At 34.0% G+C, this 23,004-nt stretch overlaps 1 protein-coding gene across 5 annotated transcripts in view; it reads left to right on the forward strand.

The window, feature by feature from the left end:
• The first annotated feature begins 1,361 nt into the window (after positions 1-1,361).
• The window catches only part of ZC2HC1A (zinc finger C2HC-type containing 1A), a 73,301-nt gene continuing 51,658 nt past the window's right edge, over positions 1,362-23,004 (forward strand). For 4 of the 5 annotated variants that reach the window (XM_077167048.1, XM_077167047.1, XM_077167051.1 and 1 more), the window contains exons 1-4: positions 1,362-1,462; positions 10,671-10,747; positions 13,464-13,580; positions 21,541-21,682. In XM_077167048.1, coding sequence (XP_077023163.1) covers positions 1,447-1,462; positions 10,671-10,747; positions 13,464-13,580; positions 21,541-21,682 — 352 coding nt within the window. In that variant the 5' untranslated portion in view covers positions 1,362-1,446. The remainder of the gene's footprint in view (positions 1,463-10,670; positions 10,748-13,463; positions 13,581-21,540; positions 21,683-23,004) is intronic. The other variant, XM_077167049.1, reaches the window with a different exon arrangement.

Genomic DNA, 23,004 nt, shown 5'->3' on the forward strand with positions numbered 1-23,004 from the left:
TCCAGCATTTTCCTCTGTATCTCCAAATGTCTGTGTCTCAGTTTTTTCCAAAATGTTTCCCCTTTTCAAGGACTCCAGAAAACTAATTATGACCCACCTTGAATGGGTAGGGTCATATCTCCATCTAATCAAAAGATCACACCCACGATTGGGTGTGTCACATCTCCATGGAAACAATCTAATCAAGAGGTCCCACCCTACAATATTGGATCTGGATTAAAAACCTGGCTGCTCCCACAAAATTGGATTCGGATTAAAAGAGCATGTCTTTTCTGGGGTACCTAGCAGTTTCAAAACTGCACATTCTTCAATCCAAAAAATTAAAATGAATCAATGCCAACTTAGAATGTGCTTCCTCAGTCTAGAACCTTTCTCAAAACCCTTCTCCAGATAGAGAGATGGCCTTGTGATGGAGGCAGAGATTGAATTATGCCTACCAATAGAATCTTATAGTCTGCAGAGGAAGTATGGGCCTGCTGACATCTTAATTTCATACTTCCAGCCTCCAAAGCTATGAGACAATAACTTGCTGTTGTTTTACACTACCCAAATTATGGTACTTTGTAACCGCAGCACCAGCAAACTAATAGTGTCCAGGTACCAGGAAGGACTCTGACAGAAACTGGACTCTCCATGGTGTGCAGATTAGTTCCCTGCTTGAATTTCCTGATCAGAGTTTTGCCACCTCATTAGCTATCAGGCCAGCAGACTATTTTAGTCCAAGGATGATAAAATGTTGGGCTAGGGTAGGCCAAGAGCAGAAGGAACTGGGGGAAGGGCTGGGTTTCACTTCCAAATTTTGCCTAAGATTTCATGTTGAGGAAGTTGTTTTCAAATGCTTAGAGCAACCTCAGTCCCACAATCCCAGACAAAAAGCATGACTTCTTTCTCTCGGGAAAAGAATGTCTTCACTTGTGGAACTCTGTGTTAATATAAAGTCTAAGGAATACCCAGGTACTGCTAGTGATCAAGTAGTTGAAAATGGAAAGTGTACTGCATATAAGTGTGTAGGACGTTTGCTTGGTTTTTTTGCTTAAAGTGAATTTGCTGAGAGGCACGGGCGAGAAGAAAATATCATTGATTTATGTGAGGTCTGGTGATGGTGAGGTCATGAAATGCTGAGGTAGTCTAAAGAGAAGGACAAGGTGAGGGAAACAAGGCTGAAATCGAACAAAGGCGCTGTGGGGTCTCAGAACACAACCCGTTACGGATAAAGTTTCCCGGGGGGAGGCGTAAGAGAAAAGGCAGCGGCTAGGAGGCAGCTAGCACAGCAGGCGCACCTCCCTTGGAAGCCCCGCCCCACGACCGGGCCCCGCCCCTTCCCGCGCCGGGCCAATGGGAGCCCGGGATGTTAGCTGGTGGGAGGCGCGGCTGGGTTGCTACAGCCGGAGCTGGGCGGCGGTGGGCTCTGCGGGAGGAAACTACCGGAGCTAAGGTGGTGGCGCAATGGATGGACTGGAAGGTGAGGAGATGAAGGTTGGGGCCGGGCTGCAGGAGCAGTTCGGAGCAGTTGGGGACACTGGACACCGGTGCTAGGGAAGCGAGAGCGGGTGGGGAGCTGCGAACCCTGCCGCACCTCCGCCGCGCCGCCCGAGGCCAGGGTGGGCGGAGGCTGGCAAACTCGCCCCCCCCCACCCCGCCCCTGACGCCGCGGAGCTGAGGACTCCCGGGCTGCCGGATCTCCAACGATTCAGCTAGGTTTCACCTCCCCGATCCCGATCCTCCCTCTGGGACACGCCTGTAGGTCCTTTCGTACCATTTTCTGGTCTTGCCTGACGTCCTGAGTGTTCTGTCGATAATCACAGCCTCCCGCCAGATATTATTTTCTTTGCAAATTGGGCTTTCCATTAATGTCCAACACAGGTCTTTTCTGGGTCCCCGGGGAGTGTCTCCAACCTCGATCTCCTGACGCTTTTTCCCTAGCTAACCGTTTTTCCATTTCTACAGCATCTTTTGGAGGATGTCGGAGCATCTCCTAAAGAAGTGCCACTAGCTAATTTTTTTTAAACCGGACAATAGACTATGTAACAGAAGGATTTAATGTTTATTATCTTTGTGTTTATTCTTGTGCTATAGCCTTGGCTCTAGATTTTGCTTTGTTCCCGGTTCTTTCACTTTTTCTTATTCTCTTTACCCATTTCATCCTGCATAAAATAACATTTGCTTAAAAAAACAAAGGAAACAAATAGCCAACTAACATTGCAACAGCAGTTTCAAGATTCTTTTTAAAATTGTGGTTAGTCCTTGTGGCACTCATGAAAAACAAGCCTTTAGAATTGAAAGATTCTGTTCTCTTGATTTAACTCCCGTCCCCCGCCCCCCGCCCCCATTTACATGGATTCAGGCGAAATTAAGAATGAGCAGAGGCATTAAACCCGGTGTATTGGCACATGTTAAAGAGTAAAATATTTCGTGTGCAATGAAGTGAAAAACAACTGGAAACTTCTTTTTCAGTAACCTAAACTCATGAAAAAGCAAATGTAATAATAGGAGTATGATATGAAGCTCTTCCAGTAAACACTTTGCATATGATAGATAATTTGAAAATTCTGATGGATTTCCATTTGTACGCTGCTGCAATATACTGTGATCTGTGGAGATCTTGATATTTGCTTACTTAATTTATTTTCGGCAGAATATCCAGGTATTTTATTCATGAAGTAAAGAATTGTAATGTTAATATACCTTATTTTCAAGATCTTTGTTTAGAGTGTCTCCTCTGGAGACAACTGAGTTTTTATAGATTTAAAAGCATATCTGACGTTATAGCATAATGGAGAGAATCGTGGGTTCTGGAATTCAAATCCACATAAAAGGCTTTAGAAACTTTCCTCTGCAGATTTGTATTAAGTTATCAGACATTTGTAATTAAGATAAAGGTCTTTGTCTAGTTTCTCATATATATATCCTTAGCACCTACAATGTGTCTGAAACAAAGTAGGTACTCAATACATTTTTTTTTTGCATGGGCAGGCACCGGGAATCGAACCCGGGTCCTCTGGCATAGCAGGTGAGCATTCTTGCCTCCTGAGCCACCGTGGCCCGCCCTCAATAAATATTTTTGGTGAATGAATGAAATATTGTATAATGAGTTTGTCTGTAATGGACACTATTCTATGCCCCAGGATGCAATAGACATCATTATTAAGTACTTTAAAATATATAATGGAGGGTGCATAGGTGGTTCGGTGGTCAAATGCGCACCTGTCATGCAGGAGACCTGGGTTCAATTCCCGGACCATGCACCCCCAGAAAACAAACAAACAAACAAACAAACAAAAATACACAATGGAAACCTGTTATAATACTCAGTAACATGGGGGAAGAAATATATGACATCAGATGTAATATTATAATGGGCATATTTTATGGATCCATCTTTAGTGTATCATAGTAAACAGTATTTGCTATTTACTCTTTGTTTTATTAAAAAAAAACAAGATGTTTTCATTAACTATGATATGTTTAATTGCAATGAATTAGGTTGAAATATAGGAAATTGCCATTTTTGTGGGGCAAAACCGTTGACTGTTGGTAATTGCACATGGTTTAACTTACTAAAATAAAAACTGAGTGCATTCTCTTGAAATTAGGACAGTGCCTTTTTAGATCACAGTTTGCAAAGATTAAAACTGTGTTTTAAGATTACCAGTAATTCATCTTTGCTCTCATTAAATGAACATTGATACAGTGATAAGACAAAGTTTATGTCCTACTGGGAGTTAAACTCTATCACTTTGATGGTGTCTAATAAATAATACGTTGCAGTATCCAGTAGGAAGTTAAGAGTAGGCTTAATGTGCCAAAGTAATTTTACCCTTTGGCATTAGACTCACTGGTTCAAACCAGTTGCCAGACTAATTTGATTGTAATTCGATTGTAAAATAGAAAACAAATGGACCCTTGAAAAATTCTGTTGTAGATAATCTAACTTTTTCATAACCTTTAAATTCGTTTGCATGTAGATCATACTGTTCTTATTATTTGTGGTCTTCAGGGACTTTTATACTTTCTGAATTGCCTAATGATAATTTGCTAGGCTAGATACTATTTTAAAACCAAATATAGGGGCGGGCCGCGGTGGCTCAGCGGGCAGGGTGCTTGCCTGCTATGCCGGAGGACCTCGGTTCGATTCCCGGCCCCAACCCATGTAGCAAAAACGGAGAAACAGAATACAATAAAACAAGAAAATGTTTGGAGATGTTTCCCTTTCTTCCTTCTATCCTTCCTTCCTTCTCTCTGTCTTTCCTTTAAAAAAAAAAAAAAAAAAAAACCAAATATAAGTTATTGCTCATGATTTTATATTTATATATCAGCTCCTTTGCATTGTGTAGATAATTGGAGCAACCCCCAGGTGTATCTAGGGACAATAGAAGTGGTTCCAGATTTAGGAGAGGTCTAATCTCTTATAAGCGTTTCTTCTATAAAATGGAGTGATTAAATCTAAGCAGATTCTATCCAAAGTATTGTCATTCCTTCATAGCATCCTGAGAAGTGGCTATTAACATTTGTGACAGAGATTAGGCTGCCCATCGTAATTTTGACCACTGAAATTATTAAATTTTAGTACCATTCTCTAAAACTTGGTTAGATATCTGGACACTCTTCACCAGGATAGTGCCTGATCTATTTGAAGACAGCAATTATGCCTCATTAGTGTTTCTTTTGTTTATTTTCCTTAAGTCTAAAAATATACTAGTTTACTGAATAATTCTTCATCTTTATTAATTTATCTAACATTCAGTTTATGGTACTTAGACTAATGCCAGATATTTTAACAGTCAGTGTTTTTGAGAGGCTTATGTTTGAATCCTTACTTTGACACTTTTTGGCTCTCTGATTGGACTGTTCTGAACCTCAGTTTCCTCAGCTATAAAAAAAAATGGAGCTATTAAATACTCACCTACCTGAACGATATTAAACATTAAATGAGATAACATATATAAAACATTTAACAAAGTGCTTGGTACATAGGAGACCTTCAGTACATGTTTGTGCATGGATGGTATCACAGAAGTGTGTTAGGATTTAAGAGTGGTCCAGTGTGGTTATGTTATAGCATTCTTGGAAGAGATTGGAGCTCTTTCATGCTACAGATAGGATAGACTGGAGAGGATAGGAGTGACAGAATGAATATCCATGTATATCATGATGAGAATTAGAACTAAGGTAAAAGTACCAGGAATTAAAAAGTGAGGATAAATTTAAGAGACATTTCTGAGATAGAAAGCTGAGATATGACTGCTGGATGTGTGAAAGAAAAGGAATCAAAGATGAAGCATCTTTCTATCTTGGAACCAGGAGATGATGATATGTTTAACCAAGAGAAAGACCAAGTTTGAAGGATGAGGTAATGAGTCTGACTTTAGAAGTGTTTTGTGTTCTCCGCAAATATCAAATATCAGGTAAAAAAAAAATGTATCCACCCACAAAAATCAAGGGAGAGACATGAGACAGATTCTCTCCTTTCAGAGGAAGCATGGCCCTAGTGGCACCTTGATTTTGAACTTCTAGCCTCCAAAACCATGAGACCATAAATTTCTGTTGTTTAAGCCAGCTAGTCTGTGGTACTTTGTAACATCAACCCTTGCAAACTAAGTTTTAGAAGAATTCCTGATGAAAAAAGTTTGGGGAAATTATGGCCTACTAAATCTCTCTCTTTTTTTAACTAAGGAAGTTCTTCTTTAAGTAAACTCAGTTAGCTTTGTTTAGTCTCACGTCTTCCAAACATTTGACCTTGGAGCAAGGTATTTGAGGGTGTTGGTGAAAGTAGTAGAAATGACTAGTCAGATTCACAACTGGGTAGGAAGGAAAGTGAAGCCAAGAATGAGCAAAAATGCAAGTTCCTCTGAGATCAAGAAAATGACTTAGAGAGAGGGAGAAGATAGAAGTCTGTGATAATAGAGAGCATCTGAGTATTTTAAAAGTCCAGAGGTGGATCCCTTCCAAGTTGTTTTGGCAGTGGAAGTGAGTGTTTCTGCTGAATTGGAGTGCAGGTGATTAAAGTGTAGTGGACATGAAGATGTGTGTTGAGTAAATTAAGTGTGAATTGTGAAATGTAGAAATCTCCTAGGATGAACTGCAAAAGGAAAATTTGATATATTTTAGGTTTTATATCTGGGAGTAATTAGGTTTTTGAAACGATCATGGGAAGAAAGTGGTGTAATAGATACATGTTTAAAAGAGATTTGTTGAGCCTTAAGGATTGGATTCAGAAGAGCGACTATAGAAGACCAATTGTGAGAAATAGACATGTTTCATAGAGGATTGTTCATAATTTCAAGACTTCTTTTCCTTTAACTTTTGAGAATGTTTTGTCGTATTTTAAACTGTATACATTTAGGAATTTCAGATTTTAGATAACTGTATATTCTTTCACATTACCTATGTGGCAGTATTATTTAAAGATAATATTTCATGCCGTATTATTATGCAGATCTTGACCTTGCTAAGTGTAGCAACTCAACACAGTCAACAGTGTGTGCAGGATAAATAAGTTGAAACTGGTTTTTTGAGAGTCCTAGCGCATGAAAGTACTTTTTTTTTTCTTGGGTTCTGCCCATTAGTTTGAATACTTTCTCTCCTCTGAATATTGTCTTTACACTGTTGATAAACTACTTAAATTTTTAGTGTTTACCACTAAGGAGAAATTAATGGCATTTGTGTGCGTGGAGAGTGGTATTTTTTTATTTGTAGAAGTTGTAAAGCATTTTTTATATATATGACATTTCAGTAGATCCTCTCAAGTTGTAAGGGAGATTGGACAGTTACTATCCTCAAGTCACAGATATTAAACTGAGGCTATCTATGATTCTGTGACTAGCCATACATTTCCTTCCAACTATAATGAAGACTTTTCCAGCCAAGAGAGAGAGTTGTGTTTTTTGCTTCTAGGTCTTTGTATATTCTCAATTCTGTATGTAGACAAGTGGGGATGATTTTCTCAACATATTTCTTACTATCTGAAGTATTCATTCCACCATTTGCAATTGGTTTAATCATTCTTATGTATCAGACCCTTAAAAATAATAATAATGAAGGTGTTTTATTGTTTATGTACTTTTCTTGCTAATGTGATCTTGAAGTAGATGTTATTAAATTATAGTATGTTAGAAAAAGAAGATGGTCACATAGGCCATTTAACCTAACTTTATTACTTTATACAGAAAGAAACTGAACCATGGAGAGGTTAAATATGTTGTTTAGGGACTCATATTTCTAAACTGAGATAATATGACATAAATTCTAGTGCTTTCTCTAGCACCCTGTCATGTCTTTTAATGAATGCCATTAAAACAAAATGGAACTTTGTGACTCTAAAGCCAAAGCTGCTTCTTATTGTCTATTGGTAGAAGTTTCTCCAGTAGAATTTGACACAACATATGAATGTGTCATATTTTGCCATTCATAGAACTGTTCTCTAGCCAGCTAATTCAAGAGGGAGTTTTAAACATCATACTTTTTTTAAAAATATTCTTTTATTAAAAGTTTTCTCGTTATTTTTCACATAATTATTTTAAAATGCTTTTCTCTTTAATGCTATTTTCTCATTTTTGTGCTTTTAACGATGGTTTTCTTTTCTTTTAAAGACATTTTTAAGATGTCTAATTTGTGGAAATTCCAACAGTTGGAATTTTTAAAAATATTTTTATTGATAAGTGACATACAAAACAAACATTCTTAACAAGCATTTCATACATGGTGTACAATTAATGGCTCATAGTATCATCACATAGTAGTATATTCATCACCATGATCATTTTTTTAGAACATTTGTATCACTCCAGAAAAAGAAATAAAAAGAAAAAACTCATACATACCATAACCCTTACCCCTTCCTCTCATTGACCACTAGTGTTATCATCTACCCACTATATTTTAACCTTTGTTCCCCCTACTTTTTTTTCTATACCCCTTACCCCTCCCTTTCATTGATCGCTAGTATTTCAATCTAAGAAGTTGGATTTTATTGTATGGTTGCTATTACGTTAAGTTTTAGGTTTCTGTATAAAAAGTTGGAGGTGATTTGGTTCTTAGGTATATTTAATGTTAGCTTTATGAGAACATTGGTTCTGTTAGTCTATTCACCCTTGTGTCACTGTTACCTGTTAAATTCTTGACAAGTAGTTGCAGCTCAAGTAGGCACTCAGTAAGTATTTGGTGAAGAATCAATTATATTATTTTCTTGTGTTGAGTTTATTTTTCTCAATAGATAATTCTTATAAGACTTTTCTTTTGTCACCTATTTAACAAGTTGATACTGAAATATACTTTAAAAAATAATAATTTCTTTATTATGAAGTTTGACTGCTGGAAGTAATCAATATTATTTCTTGCTGCTGAAAATGGCTTTAAACAACTAAAATAGTGATACTTTTAAACATTTTGCATTGTTGAATTTTAAAATAACTGTTTAGAATTTAAAGGAATATATGAAAACTATAAGCAAGCTTAGTAGATCATGTAGCATACTGTGTCACTTTGACTGTTGTTATAAAGCCATTCTTATCTTGGTGAATTTTAATGGAGTCCATCCAACAACTGCCTCACGTTTCTGGATTGTTAGTGGAATTAATTGATCCTAATAAAATTTGAGGTTGCTCTCCCCAAATAACCTAGCTCCTGGTATTGGAGAAGGACAAATGAGGAAAATCTTAGCTTTGCATTTGTGGCGCTCACTGTTTAACTGCCACAATGCAGATGTTGCTTCCATCTGTGATGACAAATAAAATACTATCTACCAGTAAAAAATAGCACAGTGGAGTACTGGGAAAGTCAGAGAACAAAATAGTTCTTCTGTTACTTTATTTGACTGCGTTCTCACCAAAGTCTATGTTAGTTCTTCTGATTATTTCTCTGCGAACTCACTAAATGCCTTGAAACGAATTATATGTAATCATAATTGTGCTCTTTTTATGATTATTAAAACTTTAAAATGTGATTATTACAGTTATTTATGTTACCTCTAAAAGAAAATATTTTTTTTTATTTGTCTTTCAGATTTAAGCAACAAATCAGTAAAATATTAGGCAGAAATTTAAGAGAGAAAGATTCAAGAATCATTTGTAGGAAATTACAGGTGTGGAAATAAATTTAGGGATGTTTGCTAGAAAATAAAATAGCAGTTATGTGGAATTCCAAAGAATATATTTTTAATCAGTTTCATAATAAAAATTGTTTTATCCAGGTACATGATTGATATGTTAATTTTTAATTAATTTTAATTGTAGTTACCTCTTCCTTATTTAACACATTGTTTCCATGAGGGTCATAGTATCTCAGTTTGTTGGTCAGTAAATATTAATCTAAGTGCAAATTAATGTATAAAATAATAAGCAATTTACATAATATGGGTGGTGGTTTGCATAGTAACTATAGATGATTTATACTTAAGGCATTATATTTCTATTGTTTGGTGACAAATAGAACAAAATATTTTCTATCCTAGACTTTCTAGATTATCTCAAGGAGCCACTTAACTGATTGCCAATGTTGTTTCTTAATAATACATAATATTAACCTTAAAATAAATACAGGTTTTAAAGTTCATTAATTTATGGTAGAAGTAAAGTATGAATTTAGAGCATTGGCAGACTGATTTGTTTGAAGTAAGAGAAAAACAGATATTATCAATAATATCAGTTTAGTTACCTGTAAATCATGAATCTCCAATATTTAGTAAGATCTTTTTGACCACTGATAACTCTAAGTCTGAATGCTCATTTTAATTGATAATTGTTCTATTTAAAAATGAAACAAGACATTTGTCACAAGAACTGATAACTTAAATGAACTTGTCAAGGAAGCTAAAGGAAAATATAACATTTGAGGTTTCACATTTGAGCTCTAGAATTTTTTTTTTATATTTTTTATTGTGGAATATAACATATATACAAAAAAAGCAATAAATGTCAAGGTACTTTGTAAGAATTAGTTATAGAACAGATTTCAGAGTTCACTATGGGTTACAGTTCCACAATTTTAGATTTTTCCTTCTAGCTGCTATAAGACACTGGAGATTGAAGGGAATATTAATATAATGATTCAGCAGTCATTCTCATTTGTTAAATCCTATCTTCTCTGTTATAGCTCCACCTTTCCTTTGATCCTTCTCCCAGTTGCTATGGGTTTTTGGGCTATGCCCATTCTAACTTTTTCATGTTTAGGAGAGGGATGTCAATTATATGAAATTGGCTGATGAAACTAGTTGACATACTTGGAGAGGCTGGCCCCTCTGGGGTTTCAGGACTTATCTAGCCAAGGAACTATCTGGAGATTGTAGGTTCCTGGAAAGTCATCTTAGCACGTGAAACTTTTGTAGAATCTCAGCAAAAGGCTTTGGTGTTCTTTAGGATTGTCAGAAATGAGTTTGGTTGGGTTTTAGCAAATTCTGGTAATTAATAATTATCTAGCTGATGCTAACATAAGAAATATCCTCCGAATAGCCTCTTGACTCCATTTGAACTCTCTTAGCCACTGATTCCTTATTTTGTTACATTTCTATTCCCCCTTTTTGGTCAGGAAGGTCTTGTCAGTATCACGGTGTCAGGGCCAGGCTTATCCCTGGGAGTCATGTCCCGTGTTGCCAGGGAGACTTTCACTCCTGGATGTCATGTCCTACGTAGGGGGTAGTGAGCTCTAGAAATTTATTATAATTTTTTCTGTTTTAGAAAATGGAAGTGCTGTCCAAGTTGGAGAATTGTTACCCTGCAAGATTTGTGGAAGGACATTCTTTCCTGTAGCATTAGTGAGTAAACTGATTCTTTGCCTTTTTCCTTTGGAGTTTGATAGAGCAATAATTGTTCAATATTTGAGGACCACCCTCATGGAAAGAACCTATGTGAAATTATATGATGAGATAATGGATAGTGTTCTCTGTTCCAAAATATCACTTCAGTGTTCTGTTATTATTCCAGAGTGGTTGCTTTCCTTCTAAAATTCCTCTATTAAATGTTAAAGTGTTCTAGCATTCTGGGAATGTTACCAAAAAAAAATTTTTTTTTAATGCCTAATGATGTATTTACAGATACAGAAAGATAAATGATGTCAGGTATTTGCTCTAAAGTTCTTCAGAAACAAAAGGAGGGGTAGATAAAACAAGATTGCTAAGATGTTGATAATTGTTAAAGCAGGGTAATGAGTAAATGGGAGTTCATTATACTGTTATTTCAATTAATGTATATTTGAAAAACTCCAAGGAAAAGGTTTTTTAAATTATGAAAGTGAATGTAGATTATTCTTTAATTACCTTTAGATACATATATGTCAATAGAAATGCTTTTAACTGATCTTTATTTTTAAAAGGCAGTTAAAGGGAAAGTAATAAAAAATAATGCTTAGATACTTTACACATATTATTTTAACTTCAAACATAAATATACATGTACTAATATTTTTATACAAGATAAAACCTTTTTCTTTGAATATAGATCTGTTGATTAGAGCTCTGCCACAATGCTTTTGTAATAGTAAGATATAATTGCATTTTACTATTTCCAATATGTTTTTTATTAAGCAAAATGAAGAATTTATGGTCCCCGAGCATTGTTCTGATTGCATACTCCTTTTAAATAATCACGGCTTTTTCCTTAACTCTTTAAAAATATCTTATCCATATATTATTTACTATTTTTTTTCTTATCAATTCATTATTTTTCAAAACATTTACAAAGCATTTAGCTGAGTTTTCATGAAAAATACATGCATTTTTTTGGTCCTCATTTAAAAACATTTAATTAAATGATGTAATCGCTATAACAACTACAACTTATATAATCAGATTTGGGAATAGTCACCAATAATTTTGGACATGTATAACTCACCTTATGGGTACAGATGTACATGAGTCTACTAGAAAATAGCTTGCTGGCCACATGTAAAAAAATAGTTGATATTTTATGTTAACTAGGTATAACTACAGTGTTTATCAGAATAAAAACTGAAAACAAGTATTTTAAGCCTCTTGATTGCTGATTGTTTATTACTATTTTTTTGCTGTTTTATTATTTTTGTTTTGTTTTGTTTTGTTTTGATTGTGTATTGAAAGTAGCATGAGGTTTCATGATAATGGATCACTTCGGCGGGTTTTTTTCTTTTTTCTTTTTCTCTCAAGATAAACTTATCAGCTCCAACTTCTACAATATTTATCAAAATACTAAAGAAAAAACTACATTTAGTGACTTTAGTGCACTGATGTCTTTAGTCAACATGTTTTATGTGAGGATTAGAGAATGTTTATCTAGAAAGTCAAGAGGGTTTCCAATGTAATGTCCTCAAATTAATAAATGAATGATTGGGTGAACAAGATGAACTGAATGAATGAGGACTAAGTAGGAAAAAAACCCAAATGGGAATGAAATACTTTATAGCTTAAGAAGAATCTTAGATGAAGAAAAATAGAAAGCTTGAATTCCAGAAGAAGAAAAGGGATGATTGTGGGGAAAAGAAGCAAATCTGACGACTCTCTCCTATTATTTTGTTAGATTAACTTTCTGTTAACATATTGTTATGCTAATTTTAGTTAACTTTAGTAATCTTCACTACAAGGATTATGTGTATTTTTATAATCCTGAAACTAATGTATCTTTTCTGTTTAGTTTTTCCTGTATTTCTGTTGAGATTTTTAGTGAGGAAGACTTTTCTTATTCACTATAACTTTAAATTCATTATATTGTTTTTCTTATTTTTAGAAGAATACTAAATAACAATAAGATTTTGGAAGAGTATTGATAACAGTATCCATTATATATGCCTTTTAAAACAATTTTAGTTAAGACAAGGGAAGGGATGTGAGTGGATGCAATATGAAATGTGAAAAACTTATTATTCAAATGGAGACACTTACCTACTGGGTAAACATAATTTTGCTACAGCCCTATCTCCACCTGCTTCACTTGCTTTTGAGGGTTTTCTTTCCAGGCTTAAAAGTTTGGAGAAGGAAATGGTAGACATCAAAACAGAAAAAGCAAGTAAAGACTCCAGAGGAAATATAAATCTCTATTTGAACTGTGGCAAAAAGAGCCATGGAGAATAGTGGCAAAGTGCAGAGCACAACAGTGAAAGTATTTCAGCAAAAGTCGAGCCCATTCTTCTGTGGAAACCAGATTTTTCAGTTATATTAAATTTTTTTCAAAGCTTCTTTCTTTTATAAAGTCAGGGAGTGAAAAAGAAAAGGAGAGAGTACCATAAATCAGTTAGGCAGTATGACTTTTTAAGTGCATAGTAGCATTTCTCACTTTAAAAGAATCTGACTTATAGTAGTAGTCTTTAAGAAACTATTTGTTGAATGAATTGTATGCTTTTCTTACTAAATAAAATACTGCTATCTTTTAAAATGTTTTTATGTATAATCAGAAAAATAAAATGTATCATCAGATTTTTCAAGTGATCTCAGATAACAATGTAAGGTTTTAGTCTTCCCTTTTATAGAAAAGAAAATATATTGCACTTCTTCATCTTAACAGAAAAAGCATGGACCTATTTGCCAGAAAACTGCCACTAAAAAAAGGAAGACTTTTGATTCAAGCAGGCAGAGAGCTGAAGGAACTGATATTCCGACAGTAAAACCTCTTAAGCCTAGGGTAAGTATATTGCCTTTTAAAGATAGAACCTTCCTGCTATATACTGAAAAGAAAATTGTAATTATCTTCTATACTAAGATTGAAGAATAAATGAAGTTCCTTGTCATGTTTTAAATTTAGAAATTGTCAGAAGCATGTTTAACAAAACTACTATCTGAAACTCCAGAAATTACAGTGAGGTTATTTAGCATTAGAAAGTCAATTGGTTAGTTCTAGCCAAGAAAGAATTGAAACAAAAAGTCCCCTTGTGTTCTCTATAAGTTATTGCTGTCAATTCAGATATAATAAATCTAATTTTTGAACTACTGTCTCTTACATAGCTACATGTTATAGCTTACAATTGTCTGCTTATATTTCACAAATCTCTTTGGTAATACTGTCTATATTAGATACCCAAAACCCAAGTAAGGCATAAATAATTGTATGCATTTATTTGAACCAGCAGAGTTGGAGGCTCCTTTATTAATTTTTGGGTTCTTCTTCTCCTTTATTACTTTCTGTGTACATTGACCGCATATATCTTTTGAAGCTCAGTTTTTCATGTGTAACGGTTATGATAAACCCTGATTTCTCAATGTCCTGAGAATTAGATATAATTAATTATCTTTTATGAAGTCTATCTAGCTTTAACATAAAAATCTATTGAATGATATTTTATAATTTTTTTAAGACCAGCAAGATCATTAAGAATGCCTATGTGAAAAACTTACCCCATATCTATGAAAATCTTACCCCATATTGGATTAGCAGCTTTATTTACAACTATTTTATTTACTTACTTGTATTTGTTGATTTGCCTTCTGCTTTTTCTTTTTATGAGGGAAGGAATTAGAAAAATTAATATATATATAATATGCTAATTTTAGATATACAATTATAAATAAGAATTCAAAATGAATTGCTTATTAATTAAAAAATAAAAATATTATGCTTTCCTATTATATATAATGTAATCCCTATATGCAGAAATTAAACTACCATTCACAGACATCTTAGCATAATAAATATTGTCTTAATTGATTGTCAGTGTTATTTGTGTTCTATATTATGCTTCTTGCAGAACAATTTTATCAGTTGCTCACCTGTCCATGTATAGCTGTTACCAGCTTATTTTCATTCATGGGACCAAAGCAGTAAACCTCCTGTGATAATCTCCCCTTAAAACTATCTGTGTTAATTCTTATTGCTAAGAATAAATCATTAAAATGTACTTTATCTGACATAGTTTTAGAGAGTCACTTCAGTGAATGGCTTAACTACCTGATAAAACAAACTTTTGAAGCAAAAGCTTGTTTTTAGTGATAGTGACATCTAGTACAGGGAGAACATTTCTCTAAAGCAGAAATTTTATTGCTAAATCATTTGATTTTAGAAAACTCAGATGTCATCTTTGTTTTTCAATCTATGAATATTCAGGGAAGGATGGTAGAGATATATAAACCAGTATTTGAAATTTTTCTTAGTAAACTCACAGATATATGATTATATTAGCTTTTATTAGTTTAGGTAGGTAAACCAACCAATTCTTTGGAGTCAGCATAGCATAGTGGGTATGAAAGCTGTGTTAAGGAGGCAGATTGCCTAGTTTTAACCCTGGCTTGTCTACTTACTATGTTATGCTGGGTCAGTTACTTAACTATTTGTGCTTCTTTTTAACTATAAAATTTGGATAGTAATAGTAACTACCTCATGGGGTTATTGTAGGTATTATGTAATATTATCCATGTAAATTATTTAGAAAAGTACCTGGCACATAACGATCTTTCGGTAAATGTTAGTTATCCTATTTGATTTTGAGGGGGTAGTTGTATACGTAAAAAAAAAACATTGCTTAAAATGATTTAGTGTACCTTCCTACTCAAAGTGTGGTCTGTAGCGTAATAACGTCAGTGATACTTGGTATCTAGTTAGAAATGCAGATTCTCAGGTCTCACCTGGACCTACTGAATTAGAGCCTGCATTCTAATCAGAGGTGATTTTTATGTGCTTTGAAGTTTGAGAAGCAGTGTCTTAGACAATTTGCATATGGTTGTGTGGTTCTCAACATCTTTACCTCAGGGAAATCCTACAAAATCATAAGCAGAGATAGGGAGAAAAACTTTAAACTCCATTTTTGGAGAAACTGCAGACAGGAATAATCCACAAACTTCAAAACATATGTAAGGACTGCCTGAAGCAATCGTGAGTCAGGAGACGCATTCAGAAGAAAAGATGCAGGAAATTGCTGAGGGACCCAAGGTAGCAGATTCCCAGAATGCCAACAATACAAATGTGAGGGATCTAACAGTACATACACAAATTTTATCCCTTGTTTACTACCCTTGCTCAGGAACTGGGATGGGCTGGGCTGAAATTAGGGAAAAGCTTGGTGGAAGGAATTGGGATGAGGAGGCCCAACAGCAGAATCTTTCATAAAGCACTAGCAAAAATACCCATCCTGATGGTGATTGGCTCGCTTTAAATGACTGTGTCCTTTATTTGAACTGGTTTAGTGTGGAAATTGAGAGAAGCAGAGCTAGTAGAAATCAGCCTCTGTAGTAGTTTAGAGCTGTTACGTACCCCAGAAAAGGCTATGTTCTTTTAATCTATTATTGTGAGTGCAGACTTAACTGAGGGTGGACCATTTGGTTAGGTCGTTTTGGTTGAGATGTAACCCAGCCCATTCAAGGTGGGTCTTAATCCTTTAATGGAGCTCTTTATGAGAGAATAAAAGGCAGAAACACCAAAAGAGAGAGTTTAGAGAGAAATGTCCCAGAGATGGTACAAGAGGACTCACAGAAGCTCAGAAAGGAAGCCACTGGCACCAGAAGCTAAAGCAGCGGAACCCAGAAGCAAAGATTCCAACAGTGTGCTTTTCTGTGTGACAGAGGAACCCTGGATGCTAGCAGCCTTTCCTCAGAGAAGATATCTTACTTTTGACTCCTTAATTTGGACATTTTCATGGCCTTAGAACTGTAAATTTTTAAACTAATAAATCCCCATTATAAAAGCCAATCCATTTCTGGTGTATTGTGTTCTGGCAGCTTAACCAAAACACCTCATAAATCAATATTATTTTAGAGAAGCAGAGTGTCAGATACATAGTAAAAGAGAAAGATGTTATTTGCAGGAAGCAGGCTGATCTGGTACAATAGAGAAAAGAGCCTCCTGGGGTTTTGTAGCCTGGAAGGCTACCTTGTGCTTCTTTCCCCCATAGCATTCTTGTAAATAGCTGTTATAGGAAAACCCAACTCATTCTTTGATGAGTAATTTTTAAAAATCTATTATAGCATTAGTACAAAGATATGAGGAAAAAAGTAAAGAAGAACAGCAGAATTTACTGGTAGAAAAGTAATACTCACTATGGAGCAAATGAATATCATGATCAAACATTTGGCTATAAAATAAGTAAGTTTGGGCAGGCCACGGTGGCTCAGCAGGCAGAGTTCTCACCATGCCTTAGACCTGGGTTTGTTTCCCAGTGCCTGCCCATGCATTAAAAAAAAAAAAAGAACGTTTAATGAGTTAGTCAACTCAGACATCTAAATGTACTGTCATTGATGCAGACTTCTGCATCAGTGTCCATGAGAGAAATGGGCTTGCTATTTTTCTTTTCATCACGATTTTGCTGTTCTCATAAAACAAGTTGGAAACTTGTTCGCCTGTTTTCTGTTCTCTGAAGGAGTCTATATAAGATTAGTTTTATTTATTCCTTAAATGTCTGGAAGAATTTGACAGTAAAGGCATCTGGGCCAGGAGCTTTCTTTGTGGTAAGGTTTTTAATAATAGATTAATTTTTCTACAATAGATGAAAGACCATTGCTGTTTCCTTTTTTCTTCTCATTTCTATTTTGTTGTGTTTTACAAAGAAATTGTCCATTTTTTCTTAATTTTTAAGTTTATTGGTAGAAAGTTTGGTTATAATATCATTTTTTCCTTCTGAGATTTGTAAGATCTATATTGTGTCCTTTTTTTATTACTGTTCTCTCCATTTTTTGTTGGTTAATCTTGCCTTATTAGCATTGTTAAAGAATGCTCTTTAGCTTACAACATCTATTCTTGATTTTTTAAAAAATACACATAAAAGGAATAGCTAGACATTTCAATAATATGACAGAATAAATCTTTTTTAGCATACAAGCCAAGTATCATGTTTAGTGGAAACATAAGAGAGGTAATCCTATTAAAGTAGGAAAAAGAGTTAAGCTCCCATTTTAACATTTTAAATAGTGGTGCCAACCAATACAATTAGATAAGAACAAGAAATTAACATATAGAGATTTGAAAAGAGGAGGTAAATTATTATGAGTTATATACTTCAAAAACACAGAATCAATTGAGTAATTACTGTAAATAATGAGATGTCACTGAAGTTATGAGGCATAATCTTAATAAATAGACATTACTGTGTTTCATATATTCCAGGAAACAATCCCTTGAGAGATAAAAATAAAGATCCTTTATCCAATAACAACACTACATATAAAATATCTAGGAATAAACCTTTTAAGAAAATATAAGACTTCCAGAAAAAAATACTTTATAAAACTGCTAAAAGACACAAACACCTTCAAATGGAATATATCCCATGCTTTGGATAGGTAGACTCAGTCTCATAAAAATTTTAATGTCCCACAATTATTTATGTTTGCAATGTTTAATTTTTCCAGTTAAAATATTAATGTTTTTTTTTTAACTAAACAAATTGATTCTAAAGTTAATATGGAAATTTTTATGCAAGGAAGAATAACCAAGGAATAAATGAAAAAGAAGCAGAATAAAGTAGGGCTACCCTATCAAATGTTAAAATGCAGTATAAAGTCTCTATTTTAAACACTGTTACTGACTCAAGAGTAGTGAGGAGAATGGAACAGAAGAGAAAGCTCAGAAAGAGGCTTGCACTAGTCAGAGTTCTCCAGAAAACTAGAACCAACAGGTTCTGGAGTTTGAAGAGAGAGAGAATTTATTATAAGAATGGACTCACTGGCTCATGCCAGCTTGGGTTGGAGATTGGCGAGTCCATAAGGCAGGCCACGAATTGGAAATTTCCCAGGAGAAACTGGCTGACTGAATTCTTCATTTTGACTGCTGAAATAATCAGTTTTCTCTTAAGGCCTTCAACTGATTGCATAAGACTTTTCTGACTGCCTAAGGCATTCTCCTTTATTGATTGTAGATCTAATCAGCCATAGGTGCAATCAACTGAAATAACTCTTCATGGAAACAATCAGGCCAATGCATACATGACCAAATAACTGGATAACAACCTAGCTAAGTTGACACATGAAATTAACTATCACAGTCCACCTCATGTCAACTTGGCACCTCTGTATACATCTCTTTAAACCTTACTTAATCTGTAAATCAAGACAATAATGTAGTCATACCTAACATAATTCAGCTGTCCTGAGTATAACCAGAAACATACCCTTTTCCTAGAAGAGGATACTAGACCTTGGTAATATTCATTCTTAAACTTGATACTCTGTAACTTAAATTCTGTGTCATAAAGTTAATACGATTTATGTTATATGATAAGGAGCTAAGAGAGGGAAGAAAGCAAAAAGATGTATACTTTATGTCTGTATGTAAAAGTATTCATAACAAAACAAGGAAGAAATATCCATAACCATAAAGTAGGACAAATACAAAGGGGAATTGAGTATGTGATACAAAAGGACAAATATTGTGTAATATCATTTATACGAAATAAGCAGAATGTGTAAATTCATAAAGTCAAAAGCTAGAATGCAGGTTACCAGGGTTTGTTGAGTGGGGGTCTGGATTAAGAAGTTAATGTTTAAATGGTATAGAGTTTCTCTTTGTGGTAATGGAAAAGTTTTGGCAATGGATGATGGTGATGGAGTCACAACTTTGGGGATGTAATTATCATCACTGAATTGAGTACTTGAAAGTGAATAAAATGAGAAATTTTAGATTGTATGTAAGTTACCAGGAAAAAAAAACCGTGAAACTGTATGACACTTAATGTAAACTATGGGCTATAGTTAATAGTATGTTTATAATAATAGTATTTTATCAATTGTAGCAAAGGTACTACACTAATGCAAAATGTTAATAAAAAGGAAAACTGAATGTGTGTGTGGGGGTATATGGGAATTCTGTACTTTCTATAGGGTTAAGTTATAAGTACTTATAACTCTCTAATAAAAAAACAAAAGAGGGAATTTAATGTGTGATAAAGGTTATCTCAGATCATTTAGTGAGTAATGGATGGAACAGCTGTGCAACTATGTTAAAAAATTAAAAATTAAGTTGAATTTATGTCACGTTATACACCAGAATAAATTCCAAATTGATAAAGGATTTAAAATAAAAAATGAAAGTTCTAGGAGATAGCATGAGAATTCCATTTTACCTTAGTGTGAGATGGGGTTGGCTAATCTTCATAATTACTTGAAGTTGATATAAAAAAACCAATATCCCAACAAGTAAGTTGACCAGGAATATAGAGTTACAGAAGGAATTACAAAAGATAAAGATAGGAAAAGATGCTCAGTGTCATTCATTATAAGAGAAAAGCCAATTAAAGCCACAAAGATAACTATTTTTTTTACCTCTCCAATCAGTTAAAAACTCAAAATTTGGATGACATACTCGGTTGAAGAAACTATGAGGAGAAAAAAGAGGAATACAGTCTTGGTGGGAGCATAAATTAATGTAATACCTACAGAATGTTATTTAGCAGTATTTTTCACAGTTGAAATTGCATGTGCTCTTTGACTTAGTAATCCCACTTCTATATTCTATCTTTTTACCTGCAAATGTAGAATATCATATTTATGTGGTAGTTAATTATGTTAGAGCAGGATAGTCGAAACAACTTATAAATACCTCGTCAAGGTACTACTTAAAATATGGTATGTCCAGTTAGTAAAAAACTGTAGATATAAAAAGAAAAATGAAGGACCACTCTATATTGGTATGGAAAATCTAGATATAATAGAATAAATAATTTACAGTGTGTAAATAGTATGCTGTATTTTGCCCAAAAGAGAACCAAAAAACAAAAACATGTATTTGTGCTTGCACAAATATAGCTATGGTAATATTTCTGTTCTCATTCATTTCATTTCATTCAGCAACTAGCAAATACCACTTATCGCAGGTGTTGTGCTAAGCATGGATTCTGTCCTAAGTTAGGACAAATATATCAAAATTTGCTGCAATGTATATTATTTCTCTTTTTTCCCCCCAGGATATTTTAGGAAATTATAAAATAATCGTAATCCATCATTTTGCTCAGCAAGGTGAATAGTACCAAGCAATGAAAATAAATGTATGATTGAGAAAATAAATGTCTATGTAATTTAGTTACTAATAATTTCTAGAATTATCAGCGATTTTTATAGTATTTGCTTTTAGATGCAGTGAAGTATCCATTGGAAGTTATCCTGATTTCCTATATAATATTATGTCTTATATACTTTTTTTCCATTTATTCATACATATTGTTCAATGAGTGGTGGAAAATGGGTTTTTAATGAAGATTTGGGAAAAAACATACATACAGAGAAGGGAACTTCCTATAAGCTTTGAAAAACCTTAAATATTAAAATAATACAATGTTTATGGAAGGAGTACAGATAATTGTAGAGTACTTCCTTGCCCATATGGAAATAGAAGGTACAGTTAAGCAAAGAAATCCAGATGCCTTTGACTAGGGAATTAAAGGTGTTAGTATGTCCAACAGCAAGAGTTATTAGGAAAATCTTAACTTAATTGACTTGAATACTTAAAATAAAAGTATTCTAAGTGCTTTGGATATTATGCTTATATACAAATGAAAATTTGCTATGGTTTAGAAAGTTTCTTTTTTGAATTGTAAATTTGGGAAGAGGATCACTTATAAAATTTTTGATAAGAGAACATTTAAAATAAGGAGGCATTACTTCAAGTTTGATTTCAATTAATTAAAAAATATTTAATACTAAGTTTTTAGTTTTTCTTTATTTTATAGCCAGAACCACCAAAGAAGCCATCTAATTGGAGAAGAAAACATGAAGAATTCATTGCCACTATAAGAGCCGCTAAAGGACTTGATCAGGCACTTAAAGAGGGAGGCAAACTTCCACCCCCTCCTCCTCCCTCATATGATCCTGGTACATAAAATATTGTTGACAAATGTTCATGTGGAGAGAAAACATTGATATAACTTTTATAAATTTCCAGTTGTTATTAAACATTTAATGATGAAGCCAGATAAAGTATATCTTTAGATAGTTTGGTATAAAATGATACTAATAAACCAGGCATCTAGATGTATAAAGGCATCCCAGTATAGAAAATAGAAATGTGTTATGTTTTTACCTCAATACTGTTATTTAAACTTAAAGCGTTATAATATTTTAAAATTATTGTGGTAACTATTAAATGTTAATATTCTAAGGAATATTTTAATCGTGTTTACAATAGCCTGAAACGTAGTCATTCAGTAAGAGTCAGCTAGTTACTTGGTTTTTTGGTATCGTCTCATCTGTGAAGAAAAAATATGACCAATTTTACTTCTAAAATGTAAAATTCTTGTTGAGCAGCTGCCATTTAGATTGATATGTATTTAAATTATGCCTTAAATTCAGATGTTACTATATTTTTTTCATTGGATGTGTAAAAGTTGCTTGGTGTAATGTTACCAAAAGCAAAGAAAGAATTGAGAATCCCATATGAGACTGAGATATCAAACGACCTAAAATAGCACATGTGACACTTTCATATTAGACAGTGGTTATTAGAACAGCATTAAAAAAGTTATTTTAATGTAATAAGTTAGCTACATTAAAATTGTGTTAGAATTCTAGGATGAGGATTATTTCCTGGCAAAGAGAAAGTTCTTTAGAAAATGAAGAAATGATCATTGTTAACATTTTATCCAAGAGCAGAAGTGGTCAGACCTTCATAAAGGTCCATATAGTAAATACTTTGGCTTTGCAGGCTATCATAAGATTTCTGTTGCCACTACTCAGCTCTGCAATTATTGCATAAAATGAGCTATAGATAATGGAAATGAATGGGCATGGCTGTCTTCCAGAAAAAAACTTTTTTACAAAAACAGGCAGCAGGTGGCTGAATTTGATCTGTAAGCCACAGTGTGCCAATTCTGTAGTATTGGTAAATATTCTAATTTTTAGTTTCTGGAGTGTTTCAACTGGGCTTAGTTCTCTGCTAATCCTACCTTAATTTCCCCCATGAAGTTAATTTCTGTCTTTGATTTGGAGGTGTTTGGATAGTGCATCTCATTTTACATGACTACATTTCTTGTGTCTATATAGTGTCAGAGACAGACTGCCAGTTCTTCACAGTAATTTGGACTTCAGAATTTTTGAATCTCGTGGGCCTGATAACACAGCTTCTTTGTTATTAGGCCGTCTAGTCCTTCTCCACTAATGAGCAGGGCGAACTTCTGAACTTCAGATGTGTGTAAACT

The sequence above is a fragment of the Tamandua tetradactyla genome, chromosome 6 (genome assembly GCF_023851605.1).
Source record: "Tamandua tetradactyla isolate mTamTet1 chromosome 6, mTamTet1.pri, whole genome shotgun sequence".
NCBI lineage: Eukaryota > Metazoa > Chordata > Mammalia > Pilosa > Myrmecophagidae > Tamandua > Tamandua tetradactyla.